Here is a 20,250-nt window from a genome sequence, read left to right as displayed (position 1 = left end):
GCAGGTCACTTGCTGACACTTCTGTCTCTAAATATACCCTCTTCTCCTACCCCTCCCCCCTCCTTGCTCCTCCCCTCCCGCCCCTATATAACCTCCCTCCTCTCCCTTCCCACCTCCATTACTTCCACGCCCTCTCCCCCCTCAGCTCTCAGCCGACCTCTCGCTGCTCTCAGTGCTTCCCAGCCAGCCTCCTTGTGACCTCTTGTATCGCTTCCTACCCACACCTTCCACAACCCCAACATCGCCAATGTCGACCAACCCCGTTTTCGCCATCGCCCAAGCCAAGCACGACGTGCTTATGTCGCAGATGCCTCATCCTGCTACTGGCGCCGTGATGCCGCACCAGGTCCCCGCCCAGGCCCGTCTCATCGCCCTCGACTCCGTCGTCCACGCTCCGTCCCTCCACTTGGCCGCCCCGCATCCGGCGCTGGCCGAGATGCAGCCTAGGGCGCACGCCCCTGTGCATGCGCGGAGGTACGTGGAGGTGGCGAAGACGGAGGCCTTCCACGAGGTCCTCGCCACGGCTGCTCACCACCGCCTCGACCTCGCCGAGAAGCCCATCGCGACCCCCTTCGAGGTATCCCTTGCGAGCAAGAAGACCTTCTACAGGCGCCTCTTTGGCATGTAGGAGAGCCGGAGGGAGAGGATCAAGGAAGGCACGCCGGGAGTACAAGAGGCCGGAGATATCACCCGTGGCACTTCTCCCCTGCCTGCCCCGAGACCTGCTGATGTGTATGCCGAGGATGATTTTGTTTGATGTCAATAAAGATGGTTTTATATGAGCGTTATGGCAATGAGAGACGGTGATGGTGTTGAAGACAGTAGCGTAGAGAAGGTAGAAGACATTCATGAGAGAGGCACGGTTTTTCAGGGAGGAAAGGCCTGGCTTGTTTTTATTCTATGTTGTACGGCGGCGTGTGGAATTGCCTTATCAGGCGTCAGATCACTCGGAGTGAAGTGTGTCTGATTTCTAGCTTCCCCTTTAGGAGCCAGTATTTTTAGTCGAACTTACTCATCATGGTGAACAGCAAGACGATAGTGAAGCACAATTGTAGAGGCTTTTCCAACATGGTGAGCGAGCAAGCGGTCTCGCCAAACTAATGCGTCTGACTAAGCCTACCTTGTGATCTTAACTCGGGCTGGATCCGCCCCTCGTGATGCTGCCGCATCAGACTGCTTGCACTTTGCCCACCACAGGAGGCGTCGCTGATCCTTCAGCTTCAGAGCCTCACCTCAAGGCACTTGGACTCGCGCTCAGAAGCAACTCAGTGGTGGCCGCACATTGAAACTCGAACCCGGTTCAACCTTTGAACGAGCCACCGCCGCTTCCGTAAGTTCCGCAGTCGGCCTCCGAGGCTCGAAGTCACTGACTACTAAGTCGTCAACCATGACTGTGATAGCAACTCTGACTGTCTGTCGCGGCGACTGAGGCCTCACTGATGCTCTACGGTGCTCATTCCACGGTGTCCGATCGTCACGCCGTACCGGGTCGGCCCCGGTTCAACCGTCACGCGGGAGTCCGCGTGACGGTTCAGTGACACTGGGCCGGGGCGGCTAGAAAACGCAACTAAGTTGATCGGATCACTCGCTCGGCGCCGGGTTGACCGTCCAGTGTCACAAGCAAACGGCGGCGCGGCACTGCTGACGGTGGTCTCACGGCCGCGGCCGCAACTTGGCCTGACACTGTGACAACTAAGTTCGGATGGCTCAGGCGGCGGGAACGGCGTTCGACGGTCACCGGTGACCAGATCACATCATCCGAGTCATCGGATCGGATGATGGTGAGCTTGACTCAGTGACGCCGCGCGGCGCACCGGGGCCCGGCAGGCCGCCGGCCCTCAGTCGCCCAGGCGGGCCCGGGCCGAGGCACTTGACTCAGATCGGACGGTCACAAGTCCCGAGTTCAACTCAGTGCGGCAACTTCCGGTTTTAACCAATCATGAATAATCCGATGATCTGTCTTTATCTTCTCGCCGTTTGGCCTGTGCGACCGTCCGACAGTGTCAGGGTCAAGCCTCCTCGACTCTCCTGATTGTCCTCGTACTGATCTTTAACTTAACTTCTTGTAACAGTAAGTGAAAGTTGAGTAAAGGATTTTGAGCGCCGAGTACGGGGGCCTACTGAGCCACTGAGTCACGGCTGCCACCCGGTGACCCCGCGTTTAGGGTGAGACTCGTTGCCGGGATCGGACTGGCGGCCGCCCCCGGGGGCACCGGCGGGCCGGCAAGTCCGACCGCCGTACGGTACGCCGCCCGGCCGTACGGTCCGACGGTCCGTCCCCGCGATCCCCGGGCAAGTTACTCTAAGTTACTCCGAGGCTCCCCGAGTCCGAGTCCGCCCCGGATCGTCGTACCGGCCGGGGCACAAGGCCGCGCCGCAGACTCAAGAGTTACTCAGTAATAAAGACTAGATGGTGGCCCCCGATCCTTGCTAATGGCTGGGGAGGAGAGAGCGAGGGAAAGGGAGCGGAGATGGACATGAAGACAGGAGGCACCTGGACTTTTCTTGACCCTCAACTCACAGTGAGGACTCAGCTCGTGAGCACGTGAGTTAGTGCAAGTTGATGCGCCCATGCCTTGCATAGTATGAATGGACGTAGAGCGCAAAGTAGTAGGTAGTGCAAACTGGTGTAGACCTCTCAGTTATACTTGAAGCATGCGAATGCAAGAAAACACCAATGATCTTGTCGCCGTATTTCCGGTACATGATCGAATACCATTCAGGTCCCGGTGGAGCGAAAGCATGTCCCGAGGAGCACTTCTATTCATCGCGGTAGGCATCCTCTGGAAAGCGGAAACTTCTTCTCAGCAAATGCTCCAGGTGCTTCTCTCGCTCCTCTGCGCCTGCTTGCCAGCGGACGCGAGAAGAAGTGAGGTGCAGGTGATGGGAGTACCCGATGACGAAGGAATGGTCACTCAGCCTGCCTCACAGGTGGAGGAAAGTTTGGCAATGCAGAGAATCGACGCGTTGGAGGCCAAGGTCCTTTCAGTCACGATCGCCACGTGTCTTGACGAGCATGGGAAAGGTTGACGCGCTGAACGAGAACTTCAAACACCTTGCTTCCGTCATCGCCTCTGTGGACCATGGCAGGCATGATCTTCCCCATCTTGGTAAGTTTGCTGCGAGCTATGGAGCTCTCGAGCTCGTCCGTGACTTTCTCCGCAGAGCAGTTGAACCATGACAACAGTCAACACCGAGCAGCGCGCGCAGGACAGAAGAACACATGTGAGATGGATGCGTGCCTCCTCGATGTCTCATCAACGTCTCAGTCACCTGGATCCTGTTCGCACATGAAGTCTGGATCTTCATGCAGCATGCCAACGTCCTCCTGAACCCTTATCTTCAACGTCTCGATCGCAAATATGGCATCGCCCTGCTACGGTATTTCACTTCTGTCCTCACTCCCACTGATCTTTGTCCTTCCATCTCTCTCCTGAAATCTTTCCCTCCTCCCGTTACCTTCCTGCTTCTCCTCTTGTTACCTTCCTCCTTCTCTCTCTCTCTGCTCCCATGAACTAGTGTTGATGTGCAGGAAGCGGTTCTACTGGGTGATTGCTGGAGTGCTCTCAGCTTACTGGGCACGAGAAGTTCTGTCGATGATGTTGTGCTACAGGTGTGATGAGAGGAGAAGAGAGGAAAGATGAGGGATGGAGGAGAGGGAGGAGGAAAGAGAGGGAGAGCGAGAGGGAGAGCGAACGAAGGAGAAGCGAAGCAAAGCAAAGTGGACAGGAGAGAAGAGGACAGGAGAGAAGAGGACAGGGCTGGGCTGGGCAGGGCAGTGCAAGACAGGACAGGGCAGGGCAGGGAACGGAAGGGCAGAAGAGAAGAGGAGAGGAGAGGAGATGAGGGGAGTTGGCCGAGAGATAGAATCGGATGGGATCAACAAGGAGAAGAGAGTCTAGCGAAAACATCACTGTGTGATTGACCAATACACGTGCAGTTATGTTTCTGATGCTACCAAGACCATGATCATGATGTCTTGTATCTATCATATCGCCAAGGTAAGAAGAACCTGTTGACATAGATAAGGATGAAGCAAGTGAGGTTTGTAAGTGATAGCGAAAGAAAGTTACAGGACAGCCGGATTTAAATGAGATGGAGGAGAAGAGAGCGAACAGGAAACCGATGAGGATGGAAGAGCAGTGAAGAGGATGGAGAGAAGACGAGACGAGACGAGATGATATGAGGACAGAGAGATGGGAGGTAGAGGGAAGGGAACTCAAATTTACTGATAAGCATGAAGATCTGCCTTGTTTCTCTTGATGCTGCCCGGAAATTTTCTCCTAGGTGATCAAAAGTTTCGATTCTGATGAGTTTAATGACACCTTGCAAAGGCTGGGAATCATGTCATTGCTGATCGATCAGTGGCATCTCGACTCATTGGTTGTCATCCATTCTCTTGATGTAAGTGAGTGACAGGGAGTTGTCGCAGGTCGACGCTCTCATCACCTTGAAGCGAGTTCTTCTTCAGGTTTGACATGACAAACATCCATCCTGCATCTTGATCATGACCGATGGTTGAAGGGGTTTGATACTGCAACCCATTGCAAGATTGTGCTAGACATGATCTCGAAGGACAAGGAGCTGTTGTCATTTGCTGTTTTCATCGCAGCTGTCTGGTTTGTCCATGCTCTTGCGTGCCAGGTAAATCACCCTTGAGTGTTGATAAGAGACATGTTCAGATCTTTAATGTATGGTTCATGTGAAACAATGATGATCATGTTGGAAGTCTGTGGAGATGGTGACTCTAGAGATACTGATGACAAAGCAAAATGAAATAGTCACCAAGATGATTTGTGTTGACGGCGCCGATGTGCCGGTTGTTGTGAGATTAGAGATGGTGACGATGATGGAGACAATGCGAGTGATAGTGATGAAACTTATTTCAGGTCACCAAGAAGTCAACGGCAACACTCTTCGTTGAGACCTTCAAGGCTGTCATCTATGGTCAAACTCATGATGACAAGTTTGCGCCAAAGTGGAAGAATGAAGATGACTGTGAAAGCAAGCTCGGCATGTTCGACTCTATGCGGGAGTTCTCGAGCAACTGCATGTCAGTCCCGATCAATGACAGCATCATCTTTGCTGTCTTTGCCTTGGGTTCCATGGTATGTATCATGTTTCAACATTCTTATGTCGTCACATCCTGCTTCAAGATCTCTCTATCAGCTCTGTTTGCTTCCTTCTTCTCCTCACTGTCGACCTTCAATCTCTTCTGCGCTCTTGCCCTCTCGTCGGCACTGGTAAGATCTCTGTTGATACCCCTCTTCCGCCGAGCTTCCCTCTCTCCCTTGCCTTCCTCTCTGTCCTCTTGCCTTCTCTCTCTTCGCTTTACCGTTTGCCCATCATACCCTCTCTGATCTGGCATCCTCCTCCTCCCCCTCCTCCTCCTCCTCCTCCTCCTCCTCCTCCTCCTCTACCTCATTTCCTGCCTTCTTCGATTCCTTTGCCTCTCCCGTTTTAGCTGCTCACTTCCCGCTCCGAGACAAATTTGTATATCTGGCCATGGGCATATCCTCCTGCCTCTTCCCCATCTGTGATTCATCTTCATGTCTGCTCATGCTTGTTTCTTGTTGTATTGATGGAGATGTTGTCTTGTGTGGCCCCTTTCACATCTTTCACCCTCGCAGGTGGTGTCTGCATATGAGAGCATGCAAGTGAACAAGAAAGGGAAGGACGAGAAGGAGATTGTTCGGCTTCTCCTGTCACGGGACAAGTCTTCATCTTCACTGTGATGGAGCTTCAACCATCGAGCTCTACATCTCACAACTTGTGGCAGAGACTCGGCTTGTCCTTCCTTCCTCCGCAAGCTCTTGTACAAGGCTGGTTGGTGCCTGCCAGCGGAGCGATCTCAGGTGCCTTGCCGACTTTGTTGTCGCCCATATGCACTTGTGACTCTGAAATCGGTTCATCTTTGCTTGTGCATGAAGTTTGCTGTCGGAGATGGAGCGAGGAAGGAGTGTTGATAGACTTTTACCCGCGATTGCCTCTGATGCGCGTTAAGATGAGGAGGATGATTATCAATGAAGCTGATCTGATCGAATCATTGCAACATCCATTTGTATCATTCCATTGCCTTGTGCCGTGACATGTTCGTGTTAGTTCGAAACAGGTGACGTCGTCTTTCTTGCGCATCCAACGACCCTGTCATCGGCATTTGCTGTAAGAATCACATATTCTTGCTGGAATCATCTCGTCCTGAAGTTGGTAACAGTTGTGGAACAAGAGTTCAGAGCAGCAAGCAAGAAGATGGGAAGAGAAGACGTGGATGATGCTGACTTCTCCCTTGGTATTCCCCTCCTTTGCATTCCTCCCTCAACTCACAGGCCCTCCAGCTGTTCGTCTACTCCATCATATGGATGCTCCTCAGTCCTCGCGTCTGCCTCCCCTACCTCTACATGGACGATTTCTCCTTCTCTGGCTGCCGCAACTCAGTGTGGCTCAGCAGGTCCGTTGGCTTTCTGGACTTGTTAGAGGCAGCGGGTTGACCGCAAGGGCCAAGAGCTGACGGGAGACTGCAGACTGTTTGGCTGGCAGTTCATTTCCTTTCCTCGTCGAGCTCATGACAACATCTGCGAGATCCTCCGTGAGGCAGACAGACTTGGATACAAGGTCTGCCTGCATGCCTCCCTTGTCACACCGCCTGACATCCCTCTCTGCCTGCCTGCCTGCCTGCCTGCCTGCCTGCTATCCTCCCTTCCTCCCTTCCTCCCTTTCTCCCTGCCCCCATGCTCTCCTCCTTGTCTACCAGAATTTGATGTTTTTGCTTTCTTTTCAGGTGTTGGGTCTAGGAGCTCTCAACAAAGCCGAGTTCGTCAACAAGTCAGGAGAAGAGGTCTTTCAGTCGGTGACAACGGTCAAACTGATAAGATTTTATTAGCTCGTTCGAGAAGTGAATCCAAAGACAACAAAGGTGAGAAAAGATCGAAGAGGAAAGAACTACCTCAGTCATCTGACAGGCTCTCAATCAGGTAGTCCATGGAAACACCTTGACAGCTGCCGTTGTCGTCGAGAACGTTATCGAGCTCTTCAGGCAGTCTGAACAATCGTGCGAGGTGATGAAGCAAGAAGCTGATGTTTGCTGCTGTGGTACCTAAAGTCATGACAGATGAGACGGGAGGTGTTTTTGACTGGCCCAACGTCAAAGGTAGGAAGGGCAGTCGCGCTATCGCTTGTAAAACAGGGTGAGGAGGAAACCCTGCTAGCTGTCAGTTTGATGACTTGTTCTCAAACAGGATTCGATGTCACTTGCTACACTTCATCTACCGCAAGGTTTGAAGCCCTTCGCCAGGAGGCGTCAAGATCAACAGGCAAGTCAAAGTTGTAGCATGGATGTCTGTCTGTTCTAATCCAGAGAGCAGGCTCAATCAGATACGCAAGATCACTGCAAGACGGCGTCTTCTGTCGTGTCTGGGTTGTGGGCAAGTACGACCTCGGCGTTCGTGAGCATATTCCAAGAGACGGCATTGCCGTCGTCTTTTCAGTCCCTTGCCCCTTGACAGGAAACGTGCTGTCTGTGGAATCAGCAATGAACTCCAGGTAGGGCTGCCATGGTTGTTGTTGCTCGGAGAGAGACGGTAAAGCGGGATGATCTAACCTTGTTGGGTAGATACATCAGAGAGAGAAAGGATGTCACCGTGATCGACGGAGGTCTGTTGAGGATGCAACCTGAGAGGTGGCGTGCACTGGTTGTCGTTGTCAAGTCATGACACAAGTTATCAGATGCTCGAAGCGCTCCTTCTCTATTCTGCTTCCTGAGCACGAGGTGTACGCGTGCCATGCCGCAGCCATGGTACATGCCAACATGGGATGGGACGAGCATGAGGTGGGGGAAGTGGATCTGAGCAAGTTGCCGGTGGTGCTACACGCAGCAAAGGCGATGGGGTTTGAAATCCCCAGGCACGATCACAGTCTGTACCTCAACAAGCTCCGCCCTTCGCTATCAGGAGGCGCATGCGCAGCCGATCATAGCGGTGACGCGTCAAGGACGGTTCATGTCGGGTGCATTATAGTCGGAGCAGGAGCGAGTGGCCTAGCAGGTACCTTGTTGGGTTGATAGAGCGGCAAGTGACATGCCTTGCAGCAGCTGCATGTCTTGTCAAGAGGGGCGTGGAAGACATCCTCATCTTCGAACAGAAAGACAAGATCGAAGGTCACTGGAACTCTCAATACGACGAGCTGAACATCACATCCCGTCGGCAACACTGTCAGCTCCCTCACTACAATATTTCTAATCTGCTCCCCCGCGACCTCAGCGCAAGGTGAGTGGGAGGTGCTAGTCAACGAGCAAGCAAATCAGCTGTGTTGCGTTATGATGTGTACTTTTGCTGTCTTTCATCATCCGTGCTTGTGGTGGCTACTGGTGATGGTCTGCTGCAGGGACTTCATCCACTACCTTCACTGCTACTCCGCTCGCTTCTCTCTCAATATTTCGTTAAGGACAAGAGTTGTCTCTGCCAGGAGGGTTCCGCAGAGCTGCAGGTGGCTGGTGGAGGTAGAAGTCCTTTCCGAAGGAGGGACGGGACAGGCCAAGGGTGGACAGAACGAGCCTGAGCAGGCGCAGGAGCCGCGATCTGAGAGGAAAGTTTTCATTGCAGAGCATCTCATTATCGCATCAGGGCTACACGCTGTCCCTTGCTTCCCGCCGAACACGAAGGAGCTTGTCGCCGGCTTCGAGGGGGAGGTGCACCACTCAAGCTCGGTCAAGAGCATGCAGAGCTTGGCAGGGAAGCACGTGCTCATCGTCGGGATGGGTAACAGCGCAGCAGACATCGCCATGTCGCTCCTGCCACGTGCCAGGTCGGTCTCACTGAGCGTTAGAAGCGTTCCTCCTATCGTGAGGAGGGAGTGGGGCCCTCTGGCAGTGGAATGGGTGTCTCGGCTCTGTTTACAGCACCTTCCTCCTGCTCTGGCAGACGCTGTTGTCGACTTGTTCATCGTCGTCAACTTCGGGCGAGCATGGTGGACCCCTTTCTTTCCCGTTGGCGCCCGCAAGTGGAGGCCCTTCGGTGCTCGGCGGGTACCCATCATCGACAAGTGGGCAGGGAGGCAGGGAGGAGGGCTCGTGGACAGCATCAAGAAAGGAGCGCTGAGGGTTCATGGGCCGCTCATGCAGGCCAGGGGAAGGCACGTGCTGGTATCGACGCGAGCGTGCGAGTCTAGTGAGACTGAGCTTGTTCCTTGTGACGTGAGTGATGTTGAGGATGTCGTCGGTACCTCGCGCGCTCTGAACTGCTGCTGTCATGCCGCAGGTCATTGTCTTCTCCACTGGGTTTCAAGATAACCTGGGGGATTGGCTGCTGGTGCGTAACGTTGTTTGGGGAAGGCGGAGGGGTTGGTGGGTTGCTGTGCAAGGGGGGGAGGGGGTATGGTTGCTCATGCTGGGATTGAACAGATCGATCCACACGGAGCTCGACAACAGCAAACACTACACAAGATCGGGTTTGAGCATGGGCGGGTAAGAGCTCTTATTAAGTTGTTGGTTGGTAACATTGCAACAGGCTCTCCTGCCTCTCAAGGAGATCTCCGAACAAGCGAAGAGAATAGCACGTTTGATTGCATCAGCTCGCGCGCAATAAAGATCGACTCTCTCTCCTTCTCTCCTCGATTTCCTTGCACGATCAGCTGTCGTTAACACTGTCAACTTATTCGAGTAACACTTAACGTCTGTCTTCAAATAAAGAGTCGCAGGTTGATCAATCACGGCATACAAGCAGAGAAAGAAAGTTTATACACACCGCCTTAGCAGGCAGAGATTGTCAGAGACGGAGAATTATGGTAGGTTGCTCATGAGTAGCAATCGCAATCAACGCAGCCCATCACAACAACAAGAGCATCCATCCATCTTGTTAAACCCACTTGGCGCAAACCTGCTTTCTTGTTCTCCTCCCTCTCCCTCTTGCCCCTCCCTCCGCCCCCGCCCCTTCCGTCCCCCCAACACCCCCACCCCTTCCCTTCCGCAACCTTTCCACCCCTCCGCCCTCTTGCCAGGTCCTATCGCCTTCCGACCTCCACCGCACCCTCAAAAGAGTCGAACTGTATAAAATACAACGGGAACAGACCGTCCATGGGGGGTGGGGTGGGTGGTTCCATTAATGTACCGTGACCCGACGATGACCCCCGTATCCCCTTATTTTACTACCCCTCATCACGCTCGTCAGTGCTCATGAGGTGTGTCATCACTCTCTTCATCTTTACTACGACGTGTGTGGTAAGAAAGGTACCCCTACCCACCCCAGCATAAAATCAAGTCCGTTTTTTTAAATCCCTCCAGTAAAAACTCTTCCCTGGTACCACGGCTCCGATGACGGATAGCATACGAAGTTTACAACAGGAGGGTAGGAGGGGTATGGGTACTGTTACTACAATGTGGGACTCTGCCTGGCTGGGGCCAAACGGATTTTTGTGGGTTCTGTTTGGCTAGGTGGGGTGGGGTGGTCTAAGAAGGTAGGGTCCAGTCAGGACATGAGGCTGACAAAGCAGGTGAGGAAATAGGTGCTGTGAACATGACTGCGAGATCGCATTAGGTGGTGGGGTACTTGGTTTTCTGGGTGTGGACTACCAAGGGTACTTCTAGATGGGTACTTATTGAGGTATATGGAAGGTAGTCAGGGTGGTCTACCATCCCAAAGCGTCAACATTCACATGAGGGGTGGGTACCAATCACCACGGGGGTAGTAGCTAAGTGCGGTCTTTCAAAAAAAAACTTTTTTGATGATCGTAAGAGGCTCTCTTGAGAATGGGGTGGCTCCTGAACAACTAGAGGGGGGTAGGGTACCAACCGATAGGGCTGAACCTAAGGGGTAGGTTTGAAAGTCACAAGTCGGAAGATGGGAGGGGGTGGGTACACTTGGTTATTTATTGACTATCAGACAGGAAATGTATCCTAGTACCCCATGCTTCCCATAGCAATTCTTCGGTCAAGAAGGGGTGCGGGTAAAACTAGGTCTTTATTAGGGTAGGGTACAGAAACGTATGTCTACGGGGGTGTTCCGAGATCGTGGGTACTCGCATCAACATACGGTGTTCTTGTCCCTGGGGGTTACAAATAAGATTCTGACGGGGTAGGGGTAATCACTGTAGAGCGAGCAGTGGAAAGGCGCTCACGGAGTGACACAAGGAGCAGGAGCAGGAGCAGGAGTAGGAGCAGGAGTAGGAGCAGGAGCAGGAGCAGGAGCAGGGGAGGAAGGAAAAATTTTGATCCGCACGCAAGGAGTTCAAGAGAGAGGAGGCCATCAAAGTGCAGCAAGATCTGGGTTGTGTTCGCTGATATACGCGTGCCACCTTCGCTTGTACAACTGTGTTTTTGTGGGATAGTGTAACATACCAGCTGCAGTCGAAAAACAAACTCAGAACCCGGCTGGAATTTCTTGAAACCACACTCAGATAGAAGGGATTGAACCCCTCGTGAAGGAGCTGCACATAATTGTGATCGGTTGGTGGGATTATGAGCATCACAGTGAAGTAAGGAAGCTATCGAATCGAAGAAAATGTTCTTAGCGGCTGACAGCTCAAACTTCCATTTTATGAGTCAGGGTGACTGTCATCACATGGGAAGAACCGTATGCTCTCCACGGAATCGTGAAACTTTCGCTCGCAACGAGTTTGCACTGGATCTCGCAACCTCGCGAGGGTTTTTACACGTGGCTGACGGGGGACATGGCCATGCACGCGACTTGGAGGGAGCGAGGGAGCAGAGGCTTGAGCAGACTCCTCTGCATCAGAGTGTTGCGCCTGAGGTCGGCCAAGGAAACAGAAAGGTCATGGGGCGTAGGAGGTCGTGTTGTGTTGTACCTCCACTTTCGAAGGAACTGATAGATCAGTTCTACTGCGAGGAGAGTTGCAAGGGAGCAACAGGACTAGTTCAAGGAGTGCTCGAATGTGGCCACAGGGCATCGTCTTGCCCCTGCACCCCTCAGAGCAACAGTGAGGAGACCCAGGAGGAGGGAGCAAAGAAGCGAACCCCTTCGAACAAGTGCCTGATGCGACGAGAAAGTCTCCCTGCGTCGCTTGCTCGACGGCTGTCAAGGACCAACGAGGAGTACGACATCCCAGTCTTGCAGATCCTTTCGGCTGCTGAGGGTGATGAGAGATTGAAGGGGATCCTGGAAAGATTGAACACAATGCGATCGCCAGCCCGATGTCAATATACTGAAGACACTGTCGATGACGTTGAAACATGATAAATAATGTTTATAGGCAAAGGGGGCAGGGCGTGTCTTCAAATTAAACCTTTCAGATGGCAAACAATAAGAGTTTAGAAAATGTGCAGAAATACTCTTTTGAATCTGATTTCTTTGGTAAATAAACAATTAGAGGATTACTTTTCTCGACATGTCGATGTTACTCATGCATCAGAATAGAGGGCAGGCAGTCTATTTGAGATGTTCGATGAGCATACAAGAATAGAGGCAGCACAACAAATTTGATAAAGCTGTTGCAGCTTTCGCTCATGAAGCAATCAGATCATCTAGGTCAACCCGATCTGTTCGAACGAAATCGGAAGGAGGGTCCGTCACCTGACGCCAATGACATCATTTAAGGCTTTGATCAGCAAAGGTAACAGGGCGCAAAAAGAAGAGATGAGAAGTTCAGAAGATGTTCTTCGCTTACCTGCCGAATCATTGCTACTTGTTCGCCCGAAAAATAACCACTTTTGATCCAGGATCTGAAAGAAGCTTCGATGTTGGAATCGCAGCACTACATCCAAACACAAGTACCTCATTTGAGAGGTAGTGAAGGGTCCATAGACCATATCAAGCATCTGCGACACTTTCAACACAAGAATACAAACTTTTCTCCTTGTTACCTTCTTCGCTTTGTCCAACACCTGAGATGCTTTTGCCTCAAGATCCTCTTTTTCAACAATTCCCTTGTAAGACACGCCCTATCTTGAATCAGTCTCGCAAAATTGCAGCGTGAAAAAGGAGGACCTGGGAGTCAAGGTAAGCCCTCAGATCTTTGATGGACATCTTCTTGGGGTCCAGCTGTGCAAGAGCTGAGTGTTGCTGCGTCCCGGTCAGCATGGCGATATTCGGATCATAGTGAACTGACATCTTCAGAGAGGATCTTGTACTCCCACGTCCGGCCATCGTCAGGAACCTCCTCCGTCTCTGCAGCTGGATCACCACGAGCACGACAGCTCGGCATCAGGTCACCGGCTGGCTGCTCGAACTGGATTCTTTGAGCAATCTTCTCTCGGGGGTCCGAGTACACATTCAGATACCCAGCTGCCAGTCGAATCATCAAGGCAAGGCATGAAGGAGCCTTGAGCGATGAACGTACCAGCTAGAAGTTTGTCCGATGCCTCAGTGACCTTGTTGAAAACTTCTGACTCTGCAAGCTCACGATCATTTGCCAGCAGGATCTTCGTGAAGGTCATTTACCAAGATTCTCCTTGTCAGCTCGCATGCGGCGGAGGAAAGCAACGACTGTCTCTCCCTCTTTGAGCGCTTCGTACAAGATCCTGGCAGATCATTAGAGCCCGATTAAGTTGCTGAGGTTTCAGATTACTTAAGCAACGACTGTTGATCGACTTCCTCTTCCATCTCGTCGTCCTCGTTTTCTTCCTCTTTGTTCCGCGCGACAGGCTTTTGTAGGCCATGTGCGTACTTGTCATTGACCTCATCGAGCCATGCATCTCTCTAACGCAAAATTTTCAGTAACGAACAAAGTGCTTCAAACATATACTTGTGACATCTTGAACTTATCTTCTACATAGTGGCCGGATGCAGCATCAAAATGACCTTCTTCTCGCTCCATATCCTGTTTGTCTATGTTTAGGGTTGAAAGATACAGAGCAGGGTTGGGGATTACTGTGTTGAAGGGCTCTATCCTGATTCCACTTTCTTCTTCATACCTTTGAGGAAGAGTCAATCGAAGGACAAGACATAGTTCCAAGATCAACGCAAAACTCACTTTCTTCGCTCAGCCTCTTCTTCGCTGTCTTCACTGTGTTCCCAGTCTTCGGCAGCGTTTTCAACCTGGGGCAAGGAGATTAGACAAGGTCTCTCCATCTCTTCCCTCCAAACCTCTTTGAGCTCTCGCCCCATCTTCATCGAGGACTGCATCGCCCCGGCCCGGCGCCTGCTCTACTATCAGCCTAGAGCAGCCGCCTCCCAGTTGTTTTCACCTCTGCTTGGGCGCATCGTCACCATCATCCATGTCATCGAACCTGAAGCATCGCTCAGCCATGGTCAATGGACTCCTCTAAATTCGATGCCTGTCCACTTCCTCCTGGTAGTGCTTGCCGGCTCCCTTGCGCCTTCGGCCGACTCTTCCAAACTCATCTCCGAAGCGATTCTGAAGCAAGGGTTGTTTGAGTCGGAGTCAAGAGCAGGTCACTCAGCTCTTCTTATGAATGAAACTCGCTCTACTCCTTTCGGTCACTTGAGTGTCACTAATTCATTTAGCTAGAATTCTGCTTGCTATGCTTGAGCTCTTAGCATAGACATTTCGCGATCATCGAGGCATGGCGATGGGGAGGATCCCCTATCATACATTTCTGTCTTTCACCAGTTATGTCGACTGCTTTGGCCGATCAGCTAATTGAAATATGTCGAGGATTTCTGTGCGTGATTGCTCGAACATGCTTCAACATGAATCATGCTGCGGAAGGCCTTGTTTCCTCGCCAGCATCTTGCCACATGCTCCTCAATCCGTGATTGATACCATCACTATCATTCGATCTTTTCATTTCATCACCGAAATGTTTCCGTCTCTGTCTCTGTCTCTGCCTCTGCCTCTGTCTGTCTCTATCTCTGCCTTGTCTATCTCTGCCTTATCTGTCTCTGTCTCTGTCTCTGTCTCTGTCTCTGTCTCTGTCTCTGCCTTGTCTGTCTGTCTCCGTCTCCGTCTCCGTCTCCGTCTCTATCTCATACATGTCTTCCCTCCCTCCTCCCTTTTTCTTCTTCCCTTCCTTACCTTCTTTCTCTTCCTTGCCAGCTCCTCCTCAAGCGCTCTCTCCCCTGCGTCCGCCATGGATCCCTGCGCTCGTCGATGCGCCCTCATACAGACCACCCCCACCCGAATTCTCGAATTCAAAAATACCCCACCCTCAGTACTCACTACCCCTCAATTAAATATGGTACCCGTACAAATCAATATTACAATACCCGGTTCATCCAATGCGATTTGATAGTACCCAACCAGATCAAAACACCCTACCCAGTATTTCACAAAGTAACAACAGGGGGTGCTCACGAGGAGTGTGACAACATGCAGGGGTGATACAAGTGCTCTGTACCACCGGTACTGAAGTTTCCTTGGACGGGGAAACAGGGGTGGGGTGAGGGTAGATGAGGGTGGTAGGAACAGGGTGGGTTGAGCCGAGTCAAGATGGAAATATGGCGATGCTTGCAGTGCGGCGGGGGCAGCGGGCGGATTATGCAATGCAGGTAAGAAGAAGAGAGGAGAGGGGAAAGGATCTTCTCATCACGAGTATTACGATGAAGTATTGCATTTGAAATGATGGAAGACAAGACCCTTCAGAGATTTGGTGTTGAGATTGCATCACATTTTTGTGAGAGCTGTGTGGAATGTGTTTGAAAGTTGGGAAGGACGCCGTATTATGAGAGAAACACCATACACCACATTGTTTAGTACACCATGAAACATGTTATTGCCCATACTGTGATACAGCGAGTCTCGTCAAGTTCGTTGTCGGCGGATCGTTTTAGCCGCCATTTCTTTTCCCGGAGATCGAGAATCTCGTGCCATTGAGGAAGAACATGCCCGCATAGAGCGCTCACCTGAATATCAGGGCTCGATGTTTTTCTGACATGCTCTGTTTCAGCAAGGGGCACTGGATGTGCGAGGTGTGCCATGCAGGATGCGGGGAAAAGTGCGGTTCTTTATTGGTGTCAGCCCCTCTCTTGATAGAGTTTGGCAGGGGCAACTGCCCGCTATGTGGCATCAGGTTGGGTTCGATTCGATGTCTCCTTGCAGAAGTTCTTCGATGTGAGGTGAATGCAAACGAGGAGCCTGGCAAACTCGACGACAAGCTGACTGAAGCTCTGGTTGCGATGATTTCATGATGTACTCGCCACTGACATAAGCATGCCCGACTGCTGCAGAAGAAATTCAAGAAGAGATCTCACCTATCCACTTCGCTGCAAGGTTTGAACGCTCTCACTCCCTCAATTGAAGCTCATACAGCCTTTGCCTCTCCCGGCAGGCTGTTTGATCCTCGTCGTAGACAAGGCCAGAGATCTTCTGTCCAGCTACATCTGGTGCACAGCCTTCTATGGCATCCTCGCGTGCTCTGTCACCGCCATGCTCATCTTGAGGAATCCTTCACTCGGAGGTTTTAAGTGCACTTGCAGCTTGCCTGATTGTCATTGTGACATGAATCCATCAGATTCTCTCATGGATGTCGGCAAAGACATCACGTTTCAGATTCAGACTTCTCACTCCTGCCACTTGTCATCCATTGGTTCGGAGCACAACAATCATCTGGAAGAATGCTTGCCCGGTGAGATGAAGGACTGGTTCAGCAGGAAAGATCCGAGCAAGCAAGAATCGTCTCGGCATGATCAGCATGTCGATCATCATCGTAACCAGGATCATCATCATCATCATGATCCCCATCATCACTCCAAACACTCTGAAATTGTCGAGAAAGAAGACTTCAACCTTGAGCACCGGGCTGCCCTTGACTTCGGCCCCAAGGTCATTCTTGCTGTTTTGCGTCCTGCAACTCTTGCTGTTCCTTTGCAACTTCAATGTTGTGATGTTGTTGCGATGTTGAGGTCACCAAGATGACAGCTCTGCAGGTGCACGATTGGTGCGTTGAACAGGGAGTGGAGTTCTGCAATGAGGTTATGAACGAAGACCTGGTTGCTGCCATCTACGAAAAAGTGAATGTGGACGACCAAAGGAGGGGCGTGAAGCAACATGCTGAAAGGGATGTTGAGTCGCAAGATGTAGCTCAACAAGACCTCCAGGCAATCCCTTGTTCTCAGTTCGACTTCTTCGATTGCCATGGGAATTTCGAGTTCATGGACTGTGTGAAGAAGAGAGACGACTGTGCTGAGAAGCAGAGACAGCAGGAGAGAGTCGCCGACGACATCTCATGCCAGGCCTGCAGGCTCATGGTTCCGATCATCCGCAATAAGACAGTCCTGTGGCTGAAAGCTCTAGCTAAGCACAAGACCGCGTCATCAGGGAAGAAGGCTAGGAAGAGTGGGAAGGAAACAAACTCGAGCGATGCGCTGTCTCTCTCCAACATCACCAGGAGAGATTTTCTACACCTCACCAACAACATGTGCTCCGATCACAAGACAAAGTCTTCCTGGGTGAACCGAGTGGAGATCGTCGGGGCCACATTCCCCTACTCCCTGAGGATGGCAGGGAAGCCTTCTGATTGCGACGAGTCCTGCCAGACTGTGACCATCGCATGCCACAACCTCTTGAACCGCTCGAGGTGGAGCGCCGTGGCAGAAAGCATGCTCCGAGCGCTCAAGGAAGAGTCGATGCTCTTCCTCTCCTCCCCAGGCTTTGAGACCGCAATTCCTTCAACCTTTGAGAGATTGTTCTGCAAGGGTCTCTGTCAGAATGTATCAAACTCTTCCCAACCAGCTGGCCAGGCACCCAGTGCAAAGGTGTCGCCCGTGGCGAACAGAAGCAGCGTCGTTGAGATGTTGGTTGTGCTCCGTCGTGGAAATCAAACGATCGAGTTTGCGGACCAACAATCTCCTCAAGATTGCTGTATAAACGTAGAGGAATTCTTGAGCCCTCCAATCTGCTCTAAGCCGCCGTCGCCAGTGACAGCTGTCTGGGTTGAAGCTACACCGCAAAGTTCTTTCATGCTGGCGAGCACGCAGAAGAAAGCTGTTGTCAGTGATCGCAAACTTATGTCACAATCATGGCACCGAGGCCTCTTGGCCTGGGGTGCGCAGTGCAAGAACAAGAGATGCAGCTCGCAAGGTAGTGAGATGAGAATTGAGGTTTACGACTGACATGCTCGAAGATGTTGCTTTCAGCGGCCAACAAGAAGTGCTTTTTGCAACGGAATTGACTTCTGTGAGTAACAAATAAGACGTAGTACCTTGTGACTTGCTCTTTTCTGCAGGAGCTCAACAACGCATCGTCGCTCATCGCTCCTATCTTTCTCTGTCCGACCACCTCGTCCTCACTGTTCCTCTTTCACTGATCTCACCGCAGGTTCCAACAAACACCTGCCCATCGTCATTCACGCGTCTCGGGCATGTACTTGCAAGAGGCCAATGACAACCCATGTGGGTCTTCCCATGTTGAGAACTAGAATGAGAGCTGACCGGCATCTGCAGAAGTTCCCTGCGACCAACCAGACTGAGTTGAAGGCGATACTGGCAGACCTGCCTCGGGTCGACAAGATTGTAATCAGTGATGTCTCCAGCTCTGAGCAGAACCCCTGACAACATTCACTGCAGATGCATTACCACACCACGGCCCTAAACACACTGACAGCGACAGACAAAAACAACTTTCCTGCTCTTCCTTACATTGATGATTCTGGTCCACTTATGTCACTGTGATCTTGACGAACATAACATGATTTACTCTGAAGACGTTCGTCGCCTTGCGAATAGCTTTGACACACCGACACTTTCTCAACATGCTCTGCTACCAGCCAACCTGTCTGTTAACGGATGTTGAACTTTCATTGAGATTAACTCTAGTCCGCAGATGCGACAGGAAAGGAAACTCAACCGTCAAGCTGGATAGGCAAAAACTCACTGATAGAATTCAAACTGTTGCAAAGAGTTTGAAATGTGCCACCTGTTCCCTCCTGTCTGCCTTGCTACACCACAGGCTGCAGTCGGCTTTCGTGATGCTTTTCTTGCTGCTGTTCACCTGATCTTGACAGAGTGGCAGACTGACGGTCAAGAAATTTCACAGATCAGGACAAAACAACTTGAGATTGTATCCTGGTGATGCGAGAGAAACGCAGGAAATGATTGTTCTTCCTGCAGACAACATCTATCTGCAACTTGAGTTCTGTCCAAGGATCCTGGATGACAAGGCTGACATTGTTTGCTTCCAACGATCAGCCTCTTCGTCTTCAGGTACGTCCGTTGTAAGTCTGACGATTACATCACATGATGTGGCCTGTAGGCTGAGAAGGAAATCAGAACATGCGGCCTCAACTGTTTTGCAGTTTCGGCATCATGCTCCGAGATCATGTCAAGTCAAGTCATCGATCGCATCGTTGTCTTGAACGTTGTTCTTGTTTCTCCTCACGCTGTTCCAAAGGTCAACGGGCTGGGGCGGGCCATTGTGTTGTACCCCAAGTTCACATCCCATCACATCCACAGGTTGTCTCTCCATTGCTTTCAGAGTCATCAGAGTCGCTGACTTGAATGCTGGGTATCAAGGGGCATGTGTCAATCCTACTCCTCCTGCTCAACGGCTGTCAGCCCTGAAGCTGAGAAGCAGCCGTGCAAACCATGGAAGGACGTGTCAAACGTGTACATGCAGCAGGTCTTGTGTACTACCGCTGTCCTCCCACCCTCCCTGACAGTCTCAGTAGGTCGTGGAGAACGTCCTCGCCGGTCACAGGTGAATGCGGCATTTGATGCATATGACAGTTCGCTCATGATATTTTTGGAACAGTCGACAGCTAACAGAAAAAGAAGTTGTTGCAAACTTGCGAGAGCAAGTCGTCCGGTGAATCGTTTTACCCGTCCATTCCTTTTCAAGCAACGATACAATGCGATCTGTTGTCCGCCTTGTCATTCTCCACCTCCTTTTTCGCTTTTTCTCCCTCTTTCCTCCCCCTCTTCCCTGTCTACAATCCCTCTCCCTTGCTCCCAAATTCTCCCCATCAAGCTCGATTTGTCTTTCTCCTGCACCTGGATTCTGACAACAGCTGTGCAGCAGGCCGGGAGATGAAATTGAGCCCGTTTTCGTGAATGCTGTCTTAGAAGAAGTCAGAAGAAGAGAAATGGTGGTCGACAGGTGACTTTGACTTCTTTCTTTGGTCTATGGTCACTGACATCAGAGCATGCAAGTAGGGGTGCGAGTGAGTCAAGTACAACGAAGAAGAAGAGGAGGAGGAAGCGAAAGAAGTCTTGAGTACAGTTCACCATGTCTAAAGCGCTAAGACCAATGTTTGACAAGATGTTTAAATACCTATTGACAATAGATGTTACTTATCTGCAATAGAAACAAAATCTCAGTCTATCTATGTACAAGAAAATGTTCTACACGTGACGTCCAGCAAAGACATGATAGCAAGGCATCTACTATCTCAGCTTGCCTCATCCAGGT

General features: G+C 51.4%; 5 protein-coding genes across 5 annotated transcripts; 4 read left to right on the top strand and 1 right to left on the bottom strand.

The window, feature by feature from the left end:
- The first annotated feature begins 92 nt into the window (after positions 1-92).
- Positions 93-784, top strand: GUITHDRAFT_163648 (hypothetical protein). Its single transcript, XM_005831035.1, has one exon. The coding sequence runs from the start codon at positions 248-250 to the stop codon at positions 626-628; it is 381 nt and encodes a 126-aa protein (XP_005831092.1). The 5' UTR covers positions 93-247; the 3' UTR covers positions 629-784.
- A 1,937-nt stretch (positions 785-2,721) lies between these two features.
- On the top strand, positions 2,722-9,578 carry GUITHDRAFT_163647 (hypothetical protein; the record flags this gene model as incomplete). The annotated part of the gene is made up of 32 exons (XM_005831034.1): positions 2,722-2,772; positions 2,821-2,880; positions 2,932-2,979; positions 3,026-3,110; positions 3,166-3,225; positions 3,270-3,381; positions 3,533-3,613; positions 3,941-4,001; positions 4,288-4,404; positions 4,433-4,471; positions 4,552-4,644; positions 4,730-4,825; positions 4,890-5,108; positions 5,157-5,243; positions 5,631-5,657; positions 5,780-5,855; positions 6,113-6,162; positions 6,336-6,448; positions 6,522-6,612; positions 6,779-6,835; positions 6,881-6,913; positions 6,960-7,055; positions 7,109-7,147; positions 7,236-7,272; positions 7,362-7,539; positions 7,610-7,675; positions 7,723-8,039; positions 8,084-8,261; positions 8,380-9,187; positions 9,252-9,302; positions 9,395-9,457; positions 9,501-9,578. Exons 1-32 carry the CDS (start codon positions 2,743-2,745, stop codon positions 9,576-9,578), a joined length of 3,546 nt encoding a protein of 1,181 aa, XP_005831091.1. The 5' UTR covers positions 2,722-2,742.
- Positions 9,579-11,489: 1,911 nt separating this feature from the next.
- On the top strand, positions 11,490-12,182 carry GUITHDRAFT_139963 (hypothetical protein; the record flags this gene model as incomplete). Its single annotated transcript, XM_005831033.1, has 1 exon — positions 11,490-12,182. One exon carries the CDS (start codon positions 11,490-11,492, stop codon positions 12,180-12,182), a length of 693 nt encoding a protein of 230 aa, XP_005831090.1.
- Positions 12,183-12,449: 267 nt separating this feature from the next.
- On the bottom strand, positions 12,450-14,193 carry GUITHDRAFT_109893 (hypothetical protein; the record flags this gene model as incomplete). The annotated part of the gene is made up of 15 exons (XM_005831032.1): positions 12,450-12,518; positions 12,613-12,667; positions 12,720-12,763; positions 12,809-12,886; positions 12,933-13,007; positions 13,054-13,112; positions 13,158-13,229; positions 13,285-13,335; positions 13,386-13,465; positions 13,513-13,643; positions 13,690-13,764; positions 13,816-13,858; positions 13,918-13,982; positions 14,031-14,085; positions 14,132-14,193. The coding sequence occupies 15 exons, from the start codon at positions 14,191-14,193 to the stop codon at positions 12,450-12,452; spliced, it is 1,014 nt and encodes a 337-aa protein (XP_005831089.1).
- A 1,143-nt stretch (positions 14,194-15,336) lies between these two features.
- On the top strand, positions 15,337-19,651 carry GUITHDRAFT_109892 (hypothetical protein; the record flags this gene model as incomplete). Its single annotated transcript, XM_005831031.1, has 18 exons — positions 15,337-15,395; positions 15,794-15,846; positions 15,890-15,962; positions 16,221-16,303; positions 16,358-16,432; positions 16,494-16,726; positions 16,773-17,928; positions 17,969-18,021; positions 18,071-18,113; positions 18,163-18,236; positions 18,288-18,356; positions 18,848-18,911; positions 18,954-19,046; positions 19,139-19,259; positions 19,318-19,347; positions 19,398-19,461; positions 19,511-19,539; positions 19,594-19,651. 18 exons carry the CDS (start codon positions 15,337-15,339, stop codon positions 19,649-19,651), a joined length of 2,430 nt encoding a protein of 809 aa, XP_005831088.1.
- Between the last annotated feature and the right edge of the window lie 599 nt (positions 19,652-20,250).

This window comes from Guillardia theta, assembly GCF_000315625.1.
Source record: "Guillardia theta CCMP2712 unplaced genomic scaffold GUITHscaffold_42, whole genome shotgun sequence".
Taxonomy (NCBI): Eukaryota; class Cryptophyceae; order Pyrenomonadales; family Geminigeraceae; genus Guillardia; species Guillardia theta.
The sequence above is the reverse complement of the archived record's forward strand: the minus strand, read 5'-3'. Positions and strand labels throughout refer to the sequence as shown.